General features: G+C 40.6%; 1 protein-coding gene across 2 annotated transcripts in view; it reads right to left on the bottom strand.

The window, feature by feature from the left end:
- The window catches only part of LOC308114768 (mannosyl-oligosaccharide 1,2-alpha-mannosidase IA), a 230,455-nt gene that overhangs the window by 56,991 nt on the left and 151,830 nt on the right, over positions 1-21,634 (bottom strand). For both annotated transcript variants that reach the window (XM_080471912.1, XM_080471911.1), the window contains exon 4: positions 21,172-21,252. In XM_080471912.1, coding sequence (XP_080328038.1) covers positions 21,172-21,252 — 81 coding nt within the window. The remainder of the gene's footprint in view (positions 1-21,171; positions 21,253-21,634) is intronic.

Genomic DNA, 21,634 nt, shown 5'->3' with positions numbered 1-21,634 from the left:
TAAATCAGATTAGCACCGATTAAGAGAAAATCCTGTTTAACTGAAGCAAAAGGCCAAAACACAACCATATTAGTGTAATTTACCAAATAAAAAAAAATCCCGCACAAGCAGAAAGCATTGCACAACTGTGTCTATTTCTATTTTCAATGAGATAAAATTGAAATTAGAAAGACGCACTTGATCTTTTGGAATACATTTGCCTTTATCTATATTATTGCTGCCACTGTAACAGTTTTGCTGGTTAAGATTTTTGTCTTAACCCCAAATCCACCTCATGTCAACTTTGCTTTTCGACATATTTCGCAGTTCAGCTCCCGTTTTTGTTTATTTGTCTGAGGCTGTGACTGTTCCGTCCTGGTCCAAACTTCTCCCTGTGACACTGCGCTGATGTTTCTGGTTTGTTAAACGTCACATTCAATATGCTGTGGCTTCCTATTTGGTGGAGTTTTATCATATTTCGTCAAAACAACACACACACACACACACACACACACACACACACACACACACACACACACACACACACACACACACACACACACACACACACACACACACACACACACACACACACACACACACACACACACACACACACACACACACACACACACACACACACACACACACACACACACACACACACACACACACACACACACAGACAAAGACAAAGATGTACAGACTGACATTGGCACAAGCGTTTATCTCTCCAGCTCATGTTTAGAGAGGCTGCAGGCTCCCAAAACCAATTCCATGGGGTCTTGTTTTGAATGAAAAGCATATAAGGCTCAACACTGTCTGAATTCAAAATACATTCTTGGCAGTTGGAGGCACAGTGTGTGTTGTAAGCCTTGAAAAACAAATAATATCAATTCAAATTTCAGTGTTTTCTGTGTCCCGTCAGACCCCTGCGCCACAACAGGACGCACCTCTGGCAAGACTCAGTTTGGCTGGTGGCTCTTGTCAGAGTGCTCTTTCAAATTAGATATCATAGCAGCTTCAGTGTGTCTAAACAGCTCTCATCCACAGCACGATAATAGGATATATGAGGAATCTGAAATGAAGGGAAACAAGTTGCGTCGGTTTCAACTCAATCAGCCTTCCTATCTGTTTTGTTTTGTAAAGTCAGGCTGCTTTCCAAAGGAATGTGTCTTTGATTTTTCTTTTCATATAGCAATACAAGGTGATCTGTATGTATTACACAGTGTAGTTCAGGCTTTGTTCTATGCGGTTTCTGTGGTGTTGAATACAATAAATAGGAGAAAACTATGATGAATTATTCTGTATGTTGTGTGTATCCTACAGTCTAGAAGCTGTGATGAACTGGTGCTGTCCAGGATGTAAGTTGCCTTCGCCTTAAATCAGCAACTCTAATTTGGATAAACCAAGAAACAACATAATAGATTAAAGTCTGTGTATTGCATTAACAGTAGAAAAGAGACTGTTATCACCTCAGTCTGGCTAAAGCTGTTGATCAACCACACTACCTTCATTTGAATCCCTGGTCTCTAACAGTCAAGCCCTGAGTAAACCTGGCTGAGGACATTGATTTAAAAGTAGAGAAAACATTTTCGAAATACATTTTCTGATATTTTTTTTATTATTAAGCAACCTCTTCGCATTCATCAAAATACGCAAAATCAATCCAGACCTGAACTAAATTTCTAAAACCAATCTTAACTGAAGGTGGAAATGTTGATTTGAAAGGGATGAAGAGCTCTTTACTGAAACAGTCCTTCAGATATTGACTACTTTTATAACACCAAATATCCGGTGCCTCTTTATTCAAAGTAATGGATTGTGAAAAATAGTTTCAGACTTAAAATGAAATACCTATTACAAAGAAGTACTAATGTTTCAGTGTCTGATGATGTCATATAATGTTAAATCGCTTCCCGTTTACTTTCTCCTGATTCAAGGAAAAGTAATGCGGCCATGTAGAACACGTGGTGAAAGAAATCCACTCCCATCCACTAAGAAGGATCAAGGAAGGACTCCATTAAAAGTTCAACTTGGTATTTGTATACTGATTTGGTTTCCCTGCTCTTCCTTCTGTTTTTGTCAGTTTCACGAGGACAGTACAGTTTCAGTGACAGCTCCTTGTTCAATCCAAGAGTTTTCAAACACGTTGCGAAGTCTAAACAGCGACACATTAGCCACCAGTCCCCTCCCACAAACACTCCCGTTTCCAGGAAAGCACTTTGTGCAGCCAAAGCCATCAAGATGGATAGTTGCACCGTTAAACGCCAACTCATTGGGCCTGTAAATAATGCTGTATGGTGTATCCAGTGAATTACACTAAAACCAAGTTCCTTAATCCCTGATACAAAAAAGAAAGTAAACTTTTTACGAAATGTTTCTTTTTTGGCCATCATGCCGAAATACTTTCTGAATATTTGTTTTTGTTTAAATTCAGCTCTTTCTCAGAGGCACAAACAGCCTCATTCGTTCTTATTTGAGTGCTGACGGACTGAGAGAAGCACTGAAGCCTGTAAACAAAACGCAGAAAGGCTGTGAGCCATGCAGAGTCTGAATGAAAAGGCCCCGGTGCCACAGAGCTGACATAATTAAGAAAAGCTTAATGATCCTCTGAAATTTGACTTGTGCGGCTAGTGTCATATCCTCTCTGACTGCCATGTATTCAGGGGATAAAAAGCAAGTTTAAAACCATTTCTTCACTCTCTTTTATTGAGGTTTGAGCTCATTTGGGCCGGAGCCAAAGCTCTCCCAGGCTGAGTCCAATTACTAAAGCAAGTGTATGGCTGAGAAACAGAGACTAATTGAAGGCTGTAGACGGGAGGAAAACCAACAGATTGACTGAGAGAAAGTGAGGACGCATCAAGGGCAACAACTCCAAAATTTACCAAAAAAAAAAGGAAAGTTCTTGCAGCATAAAAACTCTATTCCTGCATGTTCTCATTCATGTAATAATTGAAGCCGTGGCAGAAACGTATCCTTATGAGCTCAGCTTGGCTGCGAGCCTGGAAAACAAGCTGCTTGCGTATTGCTGAGTGACAGATTTATTCAGTGAATGAGTTATTATTAGCTGACTGTACACGAAACGAACAAATATTAAATAAGCCGCGCGCTCTGATGCATATACCAATCCAACGGGCGATAGTGCGCGATGTGTGAGGTGCCGGTGGTGAGACGTTGTTCTTCCCCTGCTGCCTCTTAATTCCATGAGAAAATGGGAAAGGTGTACGAGTAACGCAGAACTCACTCTTTTTTTTGTTTAACTCTGCAGAAATGGGATTAGGTGTTTGTACACAGAGCAGAGTGTTTTTTTTTTTTTTTTTCCCCCACGTGGAGATTTGCTTCCACGGCTGAGCTGCGGTGAGCGGCAGGTTACTGTGCGATTATGATGATCCACTTTGATCTGAGGAAATGAAATTTTCTTCCAAGACCATTTTTTGGCTCTTCAGTGAAAAAGAGACAAACGGATAAAATGTGGAGGAAATCACAGTGCCACACACACACACACACACACACACACACACACACACACACACACACACACACACACACACACACACACACACACACACACACACACACACACACACACACACACACACACACACACACACACACACACACACACACACACACACACACACACACACACACACACACACACACACACACACACACAGCCGAAGAAACGTTGCTCTGAAAACACAAAAAAGTGTACGGATATTTTCAAAGGGTATTTCTTATTTATTTGAACAATTTGCTGTGAAATATCAGTTCTTTATAAGCACAATGTGGAAGTATATTGCATATCTAACAGAGTTTCGTAGAGGCGTGCGGAGATGTAACCCTAACCCAATCATGACACCATAAGTGCAGAATTTGAAATTCTTTAGGTATTTACAAAACTCAACTTTTCTGAAATGCTGCTGTTGTGCAGGCACATCACGGCCGTAGTAAACAGTTCTTCTGGACATGCACAAGTAGATGTAGTAGACTCTATAGTGACATGACTCCTAGTTCATATTCTCCTGGGACTTGGTAGTTTTAGAGTTGACAGTCATTCGTAACAGCGATCGTTTCATTACAAACACAAACAACAGCACCCACTAGTGGCCCTGCATGAAAACGACATTATTCTCAGTACTTCTGCCATTTCCATGTAAACGGACGTTGTTTTCAAAACATTTGCGTGTCCACACAAAACCTTTCTGATGTGATAATGCAAAAACAACGCATTTTCACTTGAAAGGATGTCGTGTAAATGAGGCCTGAGTGCTCATCAGCAAAGAGGCCTACTAAGTGTTAACAGGTGTAACATCATTCATGCTCGCATCTCACAGCGCAATGCTAGCATTTGGCAATCAACCCTAAAGTTGTACCTTCAGTAGTGTTGCTGAAATGATAATAAAAGTCTATTATGCTGTTCCCCTCTTGACAAGGGTCAGCACAGGTGGAGATTTTGATTGTTCCAAGTCCAAAGGATACAACCATTCACCACTTTTTTTCAGCTTTAAATTCTAATTGAACGACTGAATGGAATCAAAAACTGGTAACACAAACTTCAATGGATATTTTCTGTTAAATTATGAGAAGCTCAGGCCTTCTAACAAACCATCAACATATTATATCAACTTTATCCACAATTGCCCTACCTGTGCAAGCTGACCATGTATGTCACTGTCTGCCAGGCTTCACTTTACCCTTTCTCTTTGCCCATCAGCACAGCTTATGTAAGAGGCAAGCCTGTATGATGGGGGATGGGTTGATGGGAAAAAAAAAGAAGCTTTGCACCCTTCCACTGGCAGGCGAGTATATCCATAGCTCTCCCTAAAGGACGTGGCTCTATACACCTCCTGATGAATATCAGTCAGACCATTGAGAATCAGGTTTATTCTATCGGCTCTTCACATGCAGTAACTGGCTGCTTCTGGGGATGAAAAAAATAAATAAAAAATCACTTGGCATAAATTTATCTCCTTTACAACCCGACATTCTATCCTCAGAGTCATGGCCACAGCAGGGAAGAAGGAGTAATCTTTGTTGCTGGCTCCTGTTGTGGGTGATTGGGAGAAAAAATGAAAGTCACAGGCAGACAAAGAGACATGATTGACTAGTTAAGCTCAAACACGGGCAAAGTTTTCCCCAATCACTCTTAAACTCATGCATGAAAGCCACATGCTTGATTTCTGGATGGTAGATTTTGAGGAAAATCTGCAGCTTTAATGGTTTCGAGCAGTAAGAAAAGAAAAGTGTGTGTGTGATACCAAAGTAATCTGCACTATTGTGGATTTACAACAAGAAGAGCATAAAATGAGGGGAAAGAATGAAGTGAGATGTTAACTAAGCATTGTGTGCAGCAAAGCATTTTGTTACTAGAAATTAATTTTAAAACACACAAACAAATGACTTTTTTTATTATTCAGAGACAGAAGTACAGAGTGTGTAGATAATTACTACAATAAATGAATAGGTTTTGAAATCTTATTTATTTATTTGTTTAGTGGGGTTTAACAAATTCTGAAAAAGTAGGCAATAAACTGTCTAAATAGTTTATTAACATTATTTAATATAAAGTCACTTTTAGTGCTTCAAAAGATTCCCATAGATAAAACGCATGAATGTAGCAAGTAAGGTAAAGAGTTTCTTATTTCTACTAGTAGCAGTACTAGTAGTAGTAGTAGTAGTAGTCGTCGTCGTAGTAGCAGCAGCTGCAATAGTAGCAGTATTAGTAGTAATAGTAGTAGTATTATCCATGTCATCATAAATAAAATGCTCCCTATGTATTTCTCCACAGATCACATTGTGCTTGTGAATCAGCTGCACACAGTTCAAAGTACACAGTCAATACGCTGTGCGGTGCAGGTGCATCTGCTCCGGCAGCTGACATTTGGGTAATATTGTGGCCAGAAGCGAAATGGGCAACTGTGGCGTGAATGAAAATGAGGTCAAATTAGTAGGGAACACATTACCAGGAGGTGTTTTGGGGCTCGTGATCGCTCATGACTAAGCAAATTATCCGTTCTCCGCCCTTTTCGAAATGCAGAGTGCTTTTGTATCGCAGCACTCTGATGTACCCGAGTGAGGTAGAATTACCAGAAAGTACCACAGATTAAATTATCTGAGACTACAGGCCTGATGTCGTTCGAGTACTAAGGGAAAACGTTTGATGCAAGAAAGGGGCCGTCCGTTTGTTTGTCGCTTTTTAGCATACAAAGAAGAAGCCCGATTACTTCCCAGAAAAGAGGCTGAAAAGTAGCTTGTTCGACCAATGAATAGAATGTGACTGCTAACAAGAGCCAAGATGGACAAATTTGATCAAAGTGAGGTACATGGATAAAATCTGCCCTCCTTACCTAAGGGCAGAGTATTGATGGCACACTTCTACCACAACAGTATCCAATGATTAAAATGACTAATTTAATGGACAATATTGTCTGTAAAACTGATCAAAGTGAATGCATTTCATAGCTTGAACCTTAAAACCTTTCAAGCTTAAAAGTAATTCAGTGATTAAAAAGCAATAACAGCTCATAATTAAGTAGTTGATTGTAGTGAAATGTGATCCAAATCAGGTCCCCAGTTGTTCATTTCTGAAGCAGATGGCACTCACATTGAAAATGCTTACAGGCAGTGATACATATTGAACTGTGAAACCATTAATGTGCATTAATCTTTAGGAACATTTCTTTTTATTAGGATTTTGGTTGTTTATGGGGTTTTGAATCAACATGGACTTTTGCATTTAACTGCATCACCAGCAAATTGTAGGAAAACAAATAAATGTAAGTGCCAAATCAAGGTTTTATTGTTTACGTATCGTAGCTTGTGCAATAAGTCATCCATCTATCCTTTCTAAAAGCTTTGGGTTGAAGAGGGTCACAGGATGCCGGAGCCAAAACACAGTGAAGCGAAGGGGACTCTCAGGACAGGTTGCTAGTTATATAACAACATAATTCAAGTCAGATTCGCTTGAAGGTGCAGATTATAGGAGCATTAGGTGAGGGTCAGGGAACAGTCTTGGCATACAAAAACGGCTCCCTCGATTAATAAGGTAAAAAATAAAATAATAAAAATAAACTAGTTTTTCTGTGGAACAACTGTCTTCATCAGAAAACACTGACAAGCAGCAATATATTACATTTCATCCTTGGAGTGTCATTCAAACCTTTTGAAATAGTTGCAAACAGGTTAATTTTACCCAAATCATACTTATGAAGCATCCACAGAGTACCACGTTGGGAGGACTCGAAGTGAAAAATGTGGCTTGTTTGTATATTTTATCACAATTTCTTTGTATCCAAAAAGTTGTGAGTCGTTGCCACCGACTGATACAGCCACTTTAGAGTTATTGTTTAATCTAAGAAGCCTGCATTTGAATTGTGGGATGAAGCCAGAGTACCAAAAGATTTGATTACCAAGTTAAATAAATCAAAATGCCAACTCCTCACAGGACGACCCGGTCTGGACTCAAACCCTGGTCCGCTCACTGTGAGGTGCCATCCTCACCACCGTGATTTAACGGTCATAGTAACACAAATTACCCTTACGAATTTTAATTCATGCACAACCAATCATGACACCATGTAAGACACATAATAAACCAATTCTGTATTATCTTTGTGTACAAAGTTCAAACTCTCCGGTCATTTTCAAACTTTCTTGCAGGAGCTCACATAGTCTTTGAGAGACATGATTGGAAATAATAGCACTTCCACTATAACTGCCGCACACATCTCGCCACATACAGCATGTTTGCCGACTGTAATTCACAGCACAACACAAGCACATAGTGTGGATCCCTTATCCCAGTGAACTTGGCCAACATATCCTTGACAAACAGTTCGCAACCATTTGAACGACATGTGTTCATGTACGCTCTGTCTGTTTAGTTTACGACTGACAGCACATGATTGTGCTGCAGGCACAAATCCCAGTTATCCAAAACTCTGTCCAAACCTGAGCTGCCACACTCCTCGCACTGCAGTGAAGTCACAGCGATTTCGTCATGGTGCCGGGTTTCAGATGGACAAAGTAAAACGGACTTTACTCATATGGCACAATTTACCACTTCAGCAGACTCGTCACGCTTTACATAATCACCCACCTGCATTTGTTTACTCTCACCATCACACATTCACACAAGTGGTGGTGGCTGCCAGGCAAGGCGCTCACACACGTCATTGTAAGAAACTTGTAATGTACAGCGCATTGTCCAAGAACAGTTTGGCACAGGCATCGGGAACAAAAGGATCAATTGAGAATTGGAAGACAAAAAGGGGGTTCATAGAGATAAAAAAAGTAAAATGTATTTGAAGAAAAGCTGCATCTTTTAACTGTATCAAATACAAAACTTCTCTGAACAACTTAATGTGTAACAAGCGTGACAGTTGCAGGCCTGTATGAGGACCTGCCTAACAAAATTCCACTTGAAAAGCCTTTAACTAGCATGTCTCCCATAATGCTTTTTGACTCTTCTTTATTTTTTTCTTTTTGTTTTGCATTTGAAGGTCAGGGGACATTAACAACCAAGTGTGAAAACATACTTGTGGCATGAGATCTTTCACTCTACATGCGCAGCAGTTTGCAGCCTTGTTTTACTGTGATTTTGAAATATCTATGTTTGGTTTGATCTGTCCGATCCTGAGGGAGTTTTAATCACTGAGATTATAGGGGGGCTATAGAAGGAGCTAACGACGATGAAAATAAGCAAAATCCTTGATATGCATGTTATACCAATGTAGCACAATTTAACACATACAACACACTAAATGAGCTCAGATAGAAGATCACGATCTGTGTCGAATTTCACCAGGCAGAAGTTCTCAACCTTGTCTTTTTAAAGGAATCCACAATTGTGTCTAAGGCCTTGTTAAAACGTTTTTTTTTGGGTTTTTTTGCATTTTCGTTTCTGAAAGGTTTTGTGTTTGTACGGCAACATTTTGAAAATGATGTTCATTTACACAGAAACAGCAGAAACACTGAAAATGTAGATTTCTATTGAGTGCTGTTGTTTGTTTCTGTGATGAAACAACACGTGTGCATTAAACGCTATACACATTAGCAACGGCAAGAACACGGACATTTGTACGGACAGATGACCAAGTTGGATTACTATAATGTGGGACTCAGGAGAATATGGACTTTGGAGTCTTGCCACTCTGGAGGATGCCATTGTTGTTACTGTTCATCTGCTGTACTTGCAAGTGCAAAATAATCATTCATTACTTCAGTCGTGGTTCGCATGCACAGTAGCAGCATTTCAGAAAAGTTGTTGTTCCTTGTTAACTCAGAGACTAAGTCAGAGCATTTTTCAAAAAGTTCCACCTTTGGAGCCGTTTTCAAAATTTTTTGCCAAAACATGCATCCAAACAGGTGGACACCTATTCTAAATCGAAAATCTTCAGATGATGATGATGATTTTGCAGGTCTGCTTTCATTCTAGAAAGTGTATGTTTACATTTCTGGCTTTCTTATACAGATGCAATTTTGACACTTGATCGTCAATCTCTGATGCTGTTTTTTTTTTCCCAATTGGAACTAGACCACAAGTTGATAACCACTGCCTAATGGTATTTAATGGACAGCTCATCATGAGTTTCAAAGGAAATAAGCAGACTTCACAACAGTAAAAAAGTAATGTTACAGCTGATAGATAATCTACCAAAAACATATTCTTAACACTGTGGAACACAGACTACACACACTTTTCTAAAAGATACAAGCGGTCTTAGAGTAAGAAGTTTAAATTCAGCTGTGTCACTGCCAAATATGTCAGGGGAGTTTGAAATCTTCTGGAGGCGCCAGAACTACGAGGAGAAAAAAAAAGAAAAAGAGAGGAAGCAGGCATGCAGGAAAAATCTACTGAGAGAGATCATTTTTATATTCTTTCTGCATATATGGTTTTGATTGCGTTTTAAGACATACTGGTTGACATTAGATATGCTATGAATACCAATTTGGTCCTCGTGAGCTTCTCAAGCTGGCGAGTAGAAGTCAAATCACTCAAGTCTACCAGCCAACTTTGTTCCTGCTTTAATACATGCAGTTACACTCTGCGGGCCGAGTCCCGCTCGGCACCTACTGGGGAGACTTAATGATGCTCACGATGACAATCATGCAGTAAACATGGAGGAGAAAGTAAAGAAACTGTCATCACTGTCAGAAATGAACAATTTATTGCCTTTTTCCCCCAGCGTGATATGTTTGATATTTATATTGTCTGTATATGTGTGAGTGCTCTCCTGTGTTATGACCCAAAATAAAACCACATTTGGAGACAGAAGTGGGTCACCTAATTTAGAGGGAAAAACAACAACATGACTGGTGGAAAGATTACATTGCTCATCAACCATGATCTGTCACAAAATGAGGGGGAAAAAAGTAGGAGGAAAAGTAGTTTCATTGGAACAATAAAAGGAGAAAAGCACTGTGCCTTTATGGAAGAGGATAGTTTGTGAACTTTACTGAGGAAAAAAGACTGAAGCGTCACAGTGACTTATTCTTCAGCTCTTGTGCTCGAGAAAAGAAAAGGTTAGATTTGTAGCCTTTAGATGTTCTCCCTGGAGTTCCTCCCACATTTTAAAACCTTTCAGAGTGGTGAATCTAAGTCTCGGGCACCAAATGTGATTGACCCAGAATAAACTTAAGCAGGTAACAAGATAAACAAACTATTTATTTCATCTTAAAGAGAAGCACAGCTGCGATTCATTTCACAGATGATATCGGTAGCTGTGCATTGACTGCTGAATGTTTATTTTTAGAAAGGGTGCGCTGACCTTTATTTGTTGGCTTGACAAGGTTGCGCAGAGCAGAATGAGATTCATAATGCGGCCGGTAACAGTGATTGCAATGTCTGACTCCTAATCCATACCTGTCTCCAAATCAAAAACAGGAACTCTCTCTCAAGCCCTTTATTCCTGTCTTTTTGTTTGCCATCATCATGCCTTTATTTGCCTCTTTGCATCCCTCCTCGGATCGTTTTCACCATCTATCTGTCATCTTCTGTGTCTCTTAGCATCATTTATAAACCAGAATCCTCCGTCACACATGGGAGAGGATCAATTACACGAGGAGCGTGAGGGTATTTCCAGGAATGAATTAATTCCTTTCAGAAACATGAAACTACGACTCCTATTAATTTGAAACTATTCCGTTCTATTCCACCATTTGATCACACTGTTTTTGAATTAGAAACGAGATAATTCAAACAGCAGACTAACACAGTCTCGACAGGCCATATCAAGGATGCACACGCATCTACACAAACATGCACTTAGATGTATGCAGAATTTAGAGTCACTAACTGATCTAACATTAATGTGTTACCCACAGAACACATGCACATGCAAACGTCACACGGCGAGGCCCAGGTAAGAACTGAACAGGGTGTCTTCTTGTAATGAAAGAAACCCATGGGAAATTTTCGCCGCTAAACCCCATCTTTCCGAAAGTATTACATTCATACTTGTCGACCTTTAGATATCATAGAACATACACAGTAGTATAAACCATCATTTCTGACTGGTAGCGAGATGTAAGGGTCATAAAACACATATAGCAGAGGTGTGGGAAGATGGGATTGTGCAGTAGTAAATCCCAAAGGTTCAGGTATTGAGGCTTTAGAGAATGATAAATACATTCATCAATCTTCTGCGCTGCTTTATTTAACGGAGAGACGCAGTTTACTGGACAAGAGCCCTCCAGACAATGGGTGAGTTCATAATAGGGTGAACACAGAGAGACAGACAGTTACTATCTAAAACACGTAATTTTAGACTGAGGGAGGAAACCAGTGTGACTGGAGAAAACCCCTGCGTATGCACAGGGAGAACATGAACACTCGGCACAGAATGGACCAATCCAGACTCAATTCAGGACGTATTGTTGCTGTGAGGCAAGAGTGCTGATGACGACACCACCATCTGTCCGTCTCATCTGTCTGTCATGTCTTTGGTTTGGGGTAGGACGCAGGGGCCACCCAGAAACAACCCCAACAAGGCACAGGGAGAACATGCAAACTCTGAAAACAGAATCAGTTGAGTACAGATGTCCACTGGAGTCGTTATCTGGTCTATAACTGACCTCCAAAATCTGTTGTCATAGTAGAACTCGACAGAGGATGTACAGCTCAGTTTTTTTAACTGACACTTCCAACTTGAATTGTAGTATTTATGTGAGGAGGTTCACAAACACATTCAGTTTAGATAATGTGCAAAACAATATTTAATTCTAACCCAACTGATCTTCTCAACGAGTGTTGCATTGAATTACTTGAAACCCTGTAGAGCCTGTATTGAATATTGAGCCTGTAGAGGCCCAACATTCTGCAGGTTTTAATTGATAGTTGGCCTGAGAATATATTTTGCATTTGAATCTGCCGTTCCAAATGTTTTCAGGACATCCAAAACCCACTGAGTGGAGATTAAATGTGTCATTTCCTGTTTAGCTTACAACCACACGACAGACAAACTCATATTTCCTCCACAGCTCCTGAGGTGGAGCGAGTTTCAGTTTGTTCATGTGTATAAATAAAACATGTGCATGGGCACACACCTGTCTGTCATGCGTGGCAGGACTGACAGCCGTCTGTCATCGCCTACTGTGGGTTTTTTACGTCTCTAAACAGCAGGAGAACTGCAGTTGGGAACCCCATGACATCTGGTAAAAACTATATTCAGAACCGTATCCGGCTGATGGATTGTCCCTGTCCAAACAACCTGGAGTCTGTATCATTTCCACGCTTTGACAAAGTTTTCCAGAGAGCAAGAGTTTTTTTTTTTTAACCTGAACTTATAGAGTTGTAGCCTGTAAAAAAAGAAAAAGAAAGTATCTATCTATCTATCTATCTATCTATCTATCTATCTATCTATCTATCTATCTATCTATCTATCTATCTAGGATCTAGACCCAACTGCCTCCCTATTTTGTATCTATCTTTCCTGCTTTTCATTCTTCATTTCATTCATCCTCCTCCTAATTTCCTCCTCTACAATCCTTTGTTTAATCTGATCAAGCTGCATACCTCCTCTAATAACCCTCTTTTAATATGTTCATCCTGAGCCAGAACTCCACGCTTTATCCTTTCATCTTCATCCAGCATCCCTCCCCATCATTCCGAGGCTTATCCACCCACCCGCATCCCTCCACCTTTTCCCCTTGTTTGATTGGTTACTCCAGCAGTGCTCCTCCCTTACCCATAATTAATTTCTTCTGTCATCCTCTTCAGTCAATGTCTTCTCAATCCATTCATTCATTCTTATGCCACATTCTTTCCCTACTAACCCTGGTTAATGTGTTCATCCTCAGCCAGCCTCCTTCCATTATCCATCCCATATTTAGAATCAACTCAGTCTCATCTCCATCTCCCCCTTACCCACCTCTCATTTCATCCATTCATCCTGATCACGCAACACTCAGCTTTGTTTTAGCCATTCATTCTCAAGCTGCATCTTTCCTTTAGCCATACAATCTCACAAACCAAATTTTTTTTACTATGTTTTATATATTTATATATATTTATACAAGTCTGTATGTTTTTATGTTCATATATGTAAACTCCTTCCATCATTGTTTTAATTTTAATAGTCATATTACAGTATTACTGAATGTTGTTTAGTATTTTCCCCATTGTTTCACAGTTTCAGGCTCGTACTAATCCTCACATCAAATTTTTTTTTCCTCCTCTGTACATTTTTACGTGTGCATCAATGCAAACATATCCAATCCGCATATGTGTGCATATTGATTGGTTTAACGTTTATGCCAATCACTTGTGAAGGGCCTTTATTTCACTGACTGAAATGTGCTATATAAATGAAGATTGACTGACGGATCCCTAATTTCAATCGATCACCTTCCTTTCCTACTCGCCCTGTCCACTTTATCGACTGCCCATTTGTTATGAAATGGACAGTACATTCTGTTATTTTTTTTGTTTCCCGCCCCTTCGTGTAAGCACCATCTAAGGGGCTTCATTCTCAACTTATTGGGTGATTTGCATATCTGAGGCCACACACTGAGTCGGATCCTGCCCAGCAGGCACACAACGTCGCCTCGAACCCACCAAACACGGCAACCTCATCTTCAATCCATGTTCCTTTATCCATTATTCTTCTCATTAAACTCATCAACTCACTTGGTTGCGGCACGGTTCTTATTTGTGAAGAAAAAAAAACACCCACAATGAAGATATGTCACACAATAAAACACAATAACATTGCAAGCAGTGCTCATGTAAACTACATTGTAACCCAGCCCAAGGGCAAGGGCAGAGCCTTGCACCAGAAATGTAAAGAGCCACTGTAATAAAGGCAAAAGACAGTTGGAAAAGACCTTTAAGTCCAGGGGCTGTTGTGTGAGATGATTTTATTTTTAATATTTTAAAAAGTAAAATCCATTCATCACCCGGAGCTGTTTCCAGAGTTTGAACAAAAACAAGTGTGCGCCTTCACAACAAAAAACACACAACTGTATTCACACCTACACACAATTTGAAGTCAGCAACCTGAAATGCATAAGACACAAAGACACAATCTCAAAGACAACCTGGAGTCAAACAGGTGCATGCTCGTGTTGAGATGACAATGAGACGACTATAACACTTTGAAGCCCTGGAAAGAAAAAAATTAAATTAAAAAAAAAAATGTTTGCAGTAGAATGTAGAAGTGAAATGGTTTAGGTGTTTTGCCATGTGATAAACACATGACACACTTGTGATTTCTCCTATTATCTATTGTCTCGGTCAACACTTGCTCATCCTATGAGTAAAAAAAGAAACAAATCTTTATTCTGTCGGCTGACCAAATATCTCACGACAATCTGCCAGTAGAGCTCTCCTCACAGCTCGATCTTACAGACACAGTCCCGCCCCTTCCAATTGGATTTTTCCTTGGACGCCCACTTGTAGGGCAATTATTAAGCTGGGGTGTAAAATCCAGTTGATTTATCACTGTTGGACTTTTGGTTTGCCTTTAATTCAATGGAAAGTTGTCTTTCAACACATTTATTACTGAGCTGCGAGTGTATGAAAATATGGATTCTTTGACATACCAGTGCGTTTAATGACCAACTGAATCCAAAGAACCTTTCTGCTTGCGGTGGAACTCAAATATTTCTGAAGTTGTCTTGCACTTGTTTATACTACAAAACATGTAATTCCCTGTGAGTCTGGATATAAATTAGACCTGTACTGTTATGATTGTAATGTGTCATTACTGAACATTAGGAGAAGATAAACATGTTTTCCATGAACACAGTGGTACAGTGGTTCACGCTCTGGCCTCATAGCGAGGAGGTCATGGGTTCCTCTCCCGGTGGAGTTTGCATGTTCTCCCAAAGCATGTGCGAGTTTTCTATGGTTTTTTCCCACCGTCCAAAACCATGCGTGTGAAATTAATTGGTCACCCGATCAATCTCGAATGCATGTTTTTGGAGCATGCAAAGCAAATCAACACATACAACAAACCAGGTACAATCACAAAGTGAGGCAAGAGTGCTAATCATCCTTCCCGTGAACGCCACTCCTGACAGCTTCTTTTCCTTTCTGTCTTTTATGCTCGTATATTATTACATGACACCCTCTCTGAGACTCTCCCCTCCACTCAGCCTCCATCGCCTTCTCCCAAACTGTCACAGGAGCTGACCAGCATATGAACACACTGCCTCACCTCTCCTGATCACTCGTGTTCCTTTCCTCCTCTTTTCTCCTTTGCTGGCGAACACACGGACGCACGTCTTTCTTCTCTGCCAGCTGCATCCTCCCCTCTCCCCCTGCTGTTTCGGCTCAACCCATGGGCAATTTTCACACAAGGCTGATTGAATTAATTCTCATTCCTCCCTGTTTTCTTCCTCCTCCTCTACACCTTTCCACTATCCTCTGGTCTCACTATGGGAAGGAGATAAGGCGACAGGGTCTCATCACTGCACACGTTTTTGTGCATATAAGCAGACACTGACAAATGAAACACACGCCACGCAGAGGCAGCTGCGTGCAGGCATGCAAGCGCACATGTGGGCAAAGGAGAAATTGAGGTCGAGCTGACGTGCAAACACACACGTTCTTACTCGGAGGTACATACTGTAGTCTATGCGGAGCGACTGGAAAGACACGCATGCTAATGAACATGTACAGTATGCAGGAGACAAACAGAAATGTAAGAAGACTGAGAAAGGATATAACAGAAAGAGAAAGTCCCTGTTTTACTAAAGTATTTGATATATTAGTGTATTAATAGTGTTAGAATATAACAAGCAATTAGTTGTTTGTGATGATTTCCAATTTGATTAATCTTTTTCTAGATTTTTACCCATATTGAAACATTTTGGGAGATTTTAAAGCGTTCATTGGATACAATATGTTATCAATCATTCATTGTGTTTATAGGACAAATACTGTGAGTTGCATACATTTCTAAAACGGGCCAAGTACAATTGGCCTTCAAAGGATTCCCTGGACACGGTTGTGCTCTAGTAAACGATCTACAAGTAAACAAATTCTGATTGCGATTAGAATAAACCAAAGGGGAGACCAGTCAAGTCAACGTTTGAAACAGCGATTTTTTGGAGGGCGACAATTTGGAGACAACAGCGGAATTGTGCAATCAGTGGATCAGAGCTGATGTGTTGCACCAACTTTAGTAAAGACTTTGGTAAAGACTGCATCATCGGCCATACAAATAGTGACCAAACAGGAGGTCCTGGAACAAAAAAGCTAAATAAGTTGAACTCTGAAACTGAGCTTTCAGACTTCAACATGAATACAAATCCATCTTCTACAACAATTAATGACCTTTAGGTTCACATGGGGGTGATTATTGGAGTCGGCGGGATACACCCGGTACAGTAAAACACAGGAAGACAATCACACACATTGGCATTCATATTCAAAAGTAAGATCAAAATATTTTAAAATATACTTTTTGTTTGTATGCAAATCAAATAATACAACCTTCAGTTCGGATCAGATGTTATTTTACTAAAAAATTCTGAATACTTTTTTTTAACAAAATAAATCAGTATTTTAAATAATAGATACATCTATAAAATCATGTCTTGTTAATGTCTCCAAATAGTGAGGAGGTTCCTGGATTGCCTGTGTGGACCTGCTATATTCCTACATCTGGGTTCTCCAGGGTATTCCTGTGTCGTCCCACAGTCCAAAAAAACATGCATCTCAGGCTAATTTGTGACACCTGTCTCGCCTGTGTGTGTGTGTGTGTGTGTGTGTGTGTGTGTGTGTGTGTGTGTGTGTGTGTGTGTGTGTGTGTGTGTGTGTGTGTGTGTGAGTGTGTGTGTCTGCTGTTGTCTGTCTTGGCCCTGTGATGGACTCCAGGTTGTTCTTTGTGCTCTGCTCATAGTCAGCGGGGATGAGCTCCAGCCCCCATGACCCTGAGTTGAATAAAGTCATATAGAAGATGGATGGATCCTTGTTATCTAACTTCTCGACAAAGGGACACATAGACAGCCGCACCCTAACAGGATACACTCACTGGACATCTGCAGTAATTGCCACTTCTGTCAGAGCCATTTGACTTGATGGTGAGTGATGGAGGACCATGGCAACAGCCGTCAGACCGCTTGAACAAGGCATTCAATGCAGGGACCGCTTCCATAAAGTAACCACAAGCCTTCTGGGGCACCAAGGAAACACAGAAATAAACAGCACACGGCGCAGGGTCAAAACAACGGGAGGTTATTAATGGCCAGGTAAGCTCCAGTTCTGCTCTGAGCACTTCTCCAGCAAACTGCGTCCCGCAAGGAGCCATAATCATCACCTTGCTTTCCCAGCAATCATTTACAGCGGCACCAGCTGCCCAATGTCCTCTGGTCAAACTGGATCCACGATCTCGTAATAGTCTCCTACACTGTATCTCACATGATTTTGGGGCTTTGCAGCAGTGGCAGACCTTCAATCTGTTGGTTTTATCATTCGAATACAGCAGCCGGCTCTGAGGAAAAGGCCTTAATGGGGGAATCGTGGGGAGGAAGGGTGGGGACGGCAGCCATAAATCTTTCTCTCAGGGACCCTTCACAGAAAAAGCACGAGAGCAAGCCATGTGATGGATATCTGCGGCGGGGTAAAGGGTATTGATACGTCTGTCAGAAAGCTGAGACGGTGCGCTCCATCTCAGGAGAAAGATGGTGCACTGTAAACAGACAGAAAGGACACAACGCAAAGCAGAGGGCGTGGAGTAAACGCTGCGGGGACTCGAACAAAGCAACGGTTTAGAAAGTGTGTGACGGCCTGGTACAGGACACTTTGGAGAGGTCGCCGTCCATCACAGGACAAACACTGAGGGACAGACACAAACTCAGACCAACGGGGAATTGTAGAGTGACGGGCGAAACCGGAGATCCACGGTTTTGGAGTTTAGGTGGAAACTATAGTAGCATAAGAAAACCCATGCACACATACACAATCAGGGAAAAGGTGAAAGCTCCACACAGTAAGAATGAGTGACTGAGTCTAACAAGGCGATATTAAAAAATGTAAAAAGAAGCAGAAAAGTGTCATTTACTCATACTGCTGCTACAAAATCTTATTATCGATTCCATGTATATATATATATATATATATATATATGTATATATATATATACATATATATATATCCGTAGATAAACTAGAAGACCACTTTCAGCATCGCATCAATGGCAAGCAAATGTGGATTAATGGCTACAACAATATATTCTGCTCCAGTAATGTATTCATATTTCACTCATCCGGTAACAGTGGACAGTTTTTATGCTCCTCTCCTCTCAGCTCGCCTGGTCCGCAAATCAATGTCCATTAAAGCGACTGAGTGTCCATATGTCACTGGATCCTCTTTCCATTAAATCTGCTGCTGCCCAGATTCCAGCCCCTCCAAAAGAGCATGGGGTTTGTGTGCCTGCTCCAGGAGGCTGCTACAGGCAGGCGCTCATTACAGTGACACGCTGACCTCCAGTGACTTCACAATGAACTGATAATGAACTGGACCATTTGTGCTGTGTTGGTTGTCACCGGCAGGTTTAAAACCTTTCTTTAGCGAGCCAAGGTTTACAGAGGCTTCATACATCTTTTTTTTGGCAAGGCCGAAATTGACAGTCATAAAGTTTCACAGCCTCACACGAGCAGGGGCGCTGTCCGCCGTAACCGCAGGCCTTCACACCGAGGCGCGGAACAGCTTCACTGCAGCCACGATGTGCTCTTCAAGGACACAACCGTGGTTGTTGTTTTCCAGCAGAGGAGGGAAAAAAAAAAATCCCTTTGACTTTACCTTACAAATTCAATCTAATTACTCTAACTTGCTTCACTCGCATGGAAAGTATAATTCATTTTAGTACTTGTAAAAACAAATAAGTTGTTTATACTTGAAAATCATCGTAACCTGAATAAATTAATATGCTCTTTCAGGTTATTCTAGTATTTTTAAGTGGTATTTTAAACTGGTACCAACATAAAAAATTTTTAAATAAATAATAATAATATATTTATATATATAGATATATATAGATTCCAATTTTCACTCATGTTTCAGTTGTACAACATTAAACAAATTTCTATGTTGCTGCTGCTTGCAGGATCCATGTATTTCTCATTACCGTACGTCGTAGGTTCATTCACTGTATCTATTTCATTTAAAAACTACCAGAACATAGAGAAACACGGAGGACCCTCCAGTTACAGAAACGGTTCACCAACACGGAGCTCACAAAAGCACAAACTGAACTGAGAGTTTGTTTGAGCTCTGATCCACAAATAGAACACTGACAGACCCACATGTATTTACATCGCTTGGTGATTTGGAGTCACTGAACAAAAGTGTATTTTTACTGTGGGAGAAAGTAAAAACAATTTAAAAAACCTGTACAGGCACAAAAAGAGCATGCAAGTCACACCGACAAAGGGCAATGTTTTTTACGAAAAATGTTTGGATCAGAAAAACACACTCGCTGTTTTTTTTTTTCCCTCTTCATGCGAAAAGACAGTGATTCAAAACTTTTATTCTCAGGAGTCCCTTCAGTTTGCCTCGATCCAGTTTCTAATTTTCAAGAACACACAGTCTGAGAAACATACAAGACCAGCAACTTCCAAAGCAAAAGCGATGGGTCGTTTTCTATGTCGGCCATGATCTGAGAAAGTGTGTTAGTATATGTTTGTTTTTTTCTTCAACATGAGCAAATCTAATTTTAGACTTTATATCACCTATTGTACATTATTTCCAAGTACCACTTTTATTGTTATGTAACAGCAAACCTAAAGAGCTGCATCGTTTCATTGCCTTACAACTCATGTAACATTACTTTTCTAGCAGCTTTAAACTTTCCGCCCCCGCACACCACTGCCACACTGAATAAATGCAGTTAAATAAAAGCAGAGCATTATGCACAAAAGTAAAAAAAAAAACGCTGACCAATATCTGTTAACTGCATATGAATTGCAAAAAAAAAAAAAAAAAAATGTTGTCCTTCTCTCACCCTCCAGCTACTGGAGGAGTGAGCTTGGAAAATACACAGCTTGTAAATAAGACACATTGACAGTTACCAGAAGGTGCAGTTTTCCTGCTTTAGCAGACATTACAGGCTCCACACATACGTGCCAGGCCTCTCGGTCCAGTGAGCACACAGAGAGAACTGATGGGACGCTTTCATCAAAATCAGCTTTCCAAGTAATTCTCTGCCTAATGCGGCTGACGTGCCGTGGCACAGTTTTAACTCCGCCATTATCAGACCCATGAGCAAACAGTAAAATGTGATTGAAGTTGTACAAAAGGATTTATTTAGTGTTTTTTTATATGAATTTTCCACTTATATTATGTAAATACCAACAAAATGAGAATTCTCTGTTTGAATAAAGCTCAATACACATGCAAGACCTCAGTAGATCTAAAATGTGGGCAATTATAACAACTTTCAGACTTATGTTGACAAAATTAAAGACGATTAGGCATGGAGCCGTGCTCAACCTGATCTACACCTTCTGCATATCTCAGTAAATTTACCCCCAACGTCAGTGAGAATCCAGAAATAAGGAGCTTTACGTACATTTCTACACGTATAATATCGTGTGGGCTCACACACACATACACAGACACACAGCGGTGTCATGCTCACATGAAGCCCGCTCATCATTCAAACTGCGGCGCCGCTTGCAGATAAAGAAAGCGGCAGATCTCACCCGAGTGGAGGGATAACAGACGTCTATTAATCTTACCTCCTCTCCTGTCAGGTAGTATGCCGACAGCAACCCCCCAACGTAACGGATGTTCACCTCAAAGAGCGACGCCTCGCCGTTCTGTCGGAGCAGGAGAGAGAGATCAAATCGTCAAATGACATATTCACCCAAGGCCACGGTTCAGAGTAAATCAGCACACCGGTATTTATAGTGGAAAGTACACACTGCATATATTGTGACTTATTTTTTTCCCGACTCGAACTCAGGGTGTTCATATATTTATCATCGGAGATATGTGGCACTTTAATTGCCCTTGGAAGTCTTTCCCGGTGAACCAGAATCCAGATGTTTGCATCAATATTTCACACACAAACCTGCAAAGTCTTGGAGATGAACGCTTCTGAGAACAATATTTATCACTTCCAGGTGTGGTGATGGGCGTCGCATGTTTGTTAAACAGATGTTACAGATGTATGACGCAACACGTACAGATGCTGGCTGG

The sequence above is a fragment of the Lipophrys pholis genome (assembly GCF_963383615.2).
Source record: "Lipophrys pholis genome assembly, chromosome: 9".
Classification (NCBI taxonomy): Eukaryota; Metazoa; Chordata; class Actinopteri; order Blenniiformes; family Blenniidae; genus Lipophrys; species Lipophrys pholis.
The sequence above is the reverse complement of the archived record's forward strand: the minus strand, read 5'-3'. Positions and strand labels throughout refer to the sequence as shown.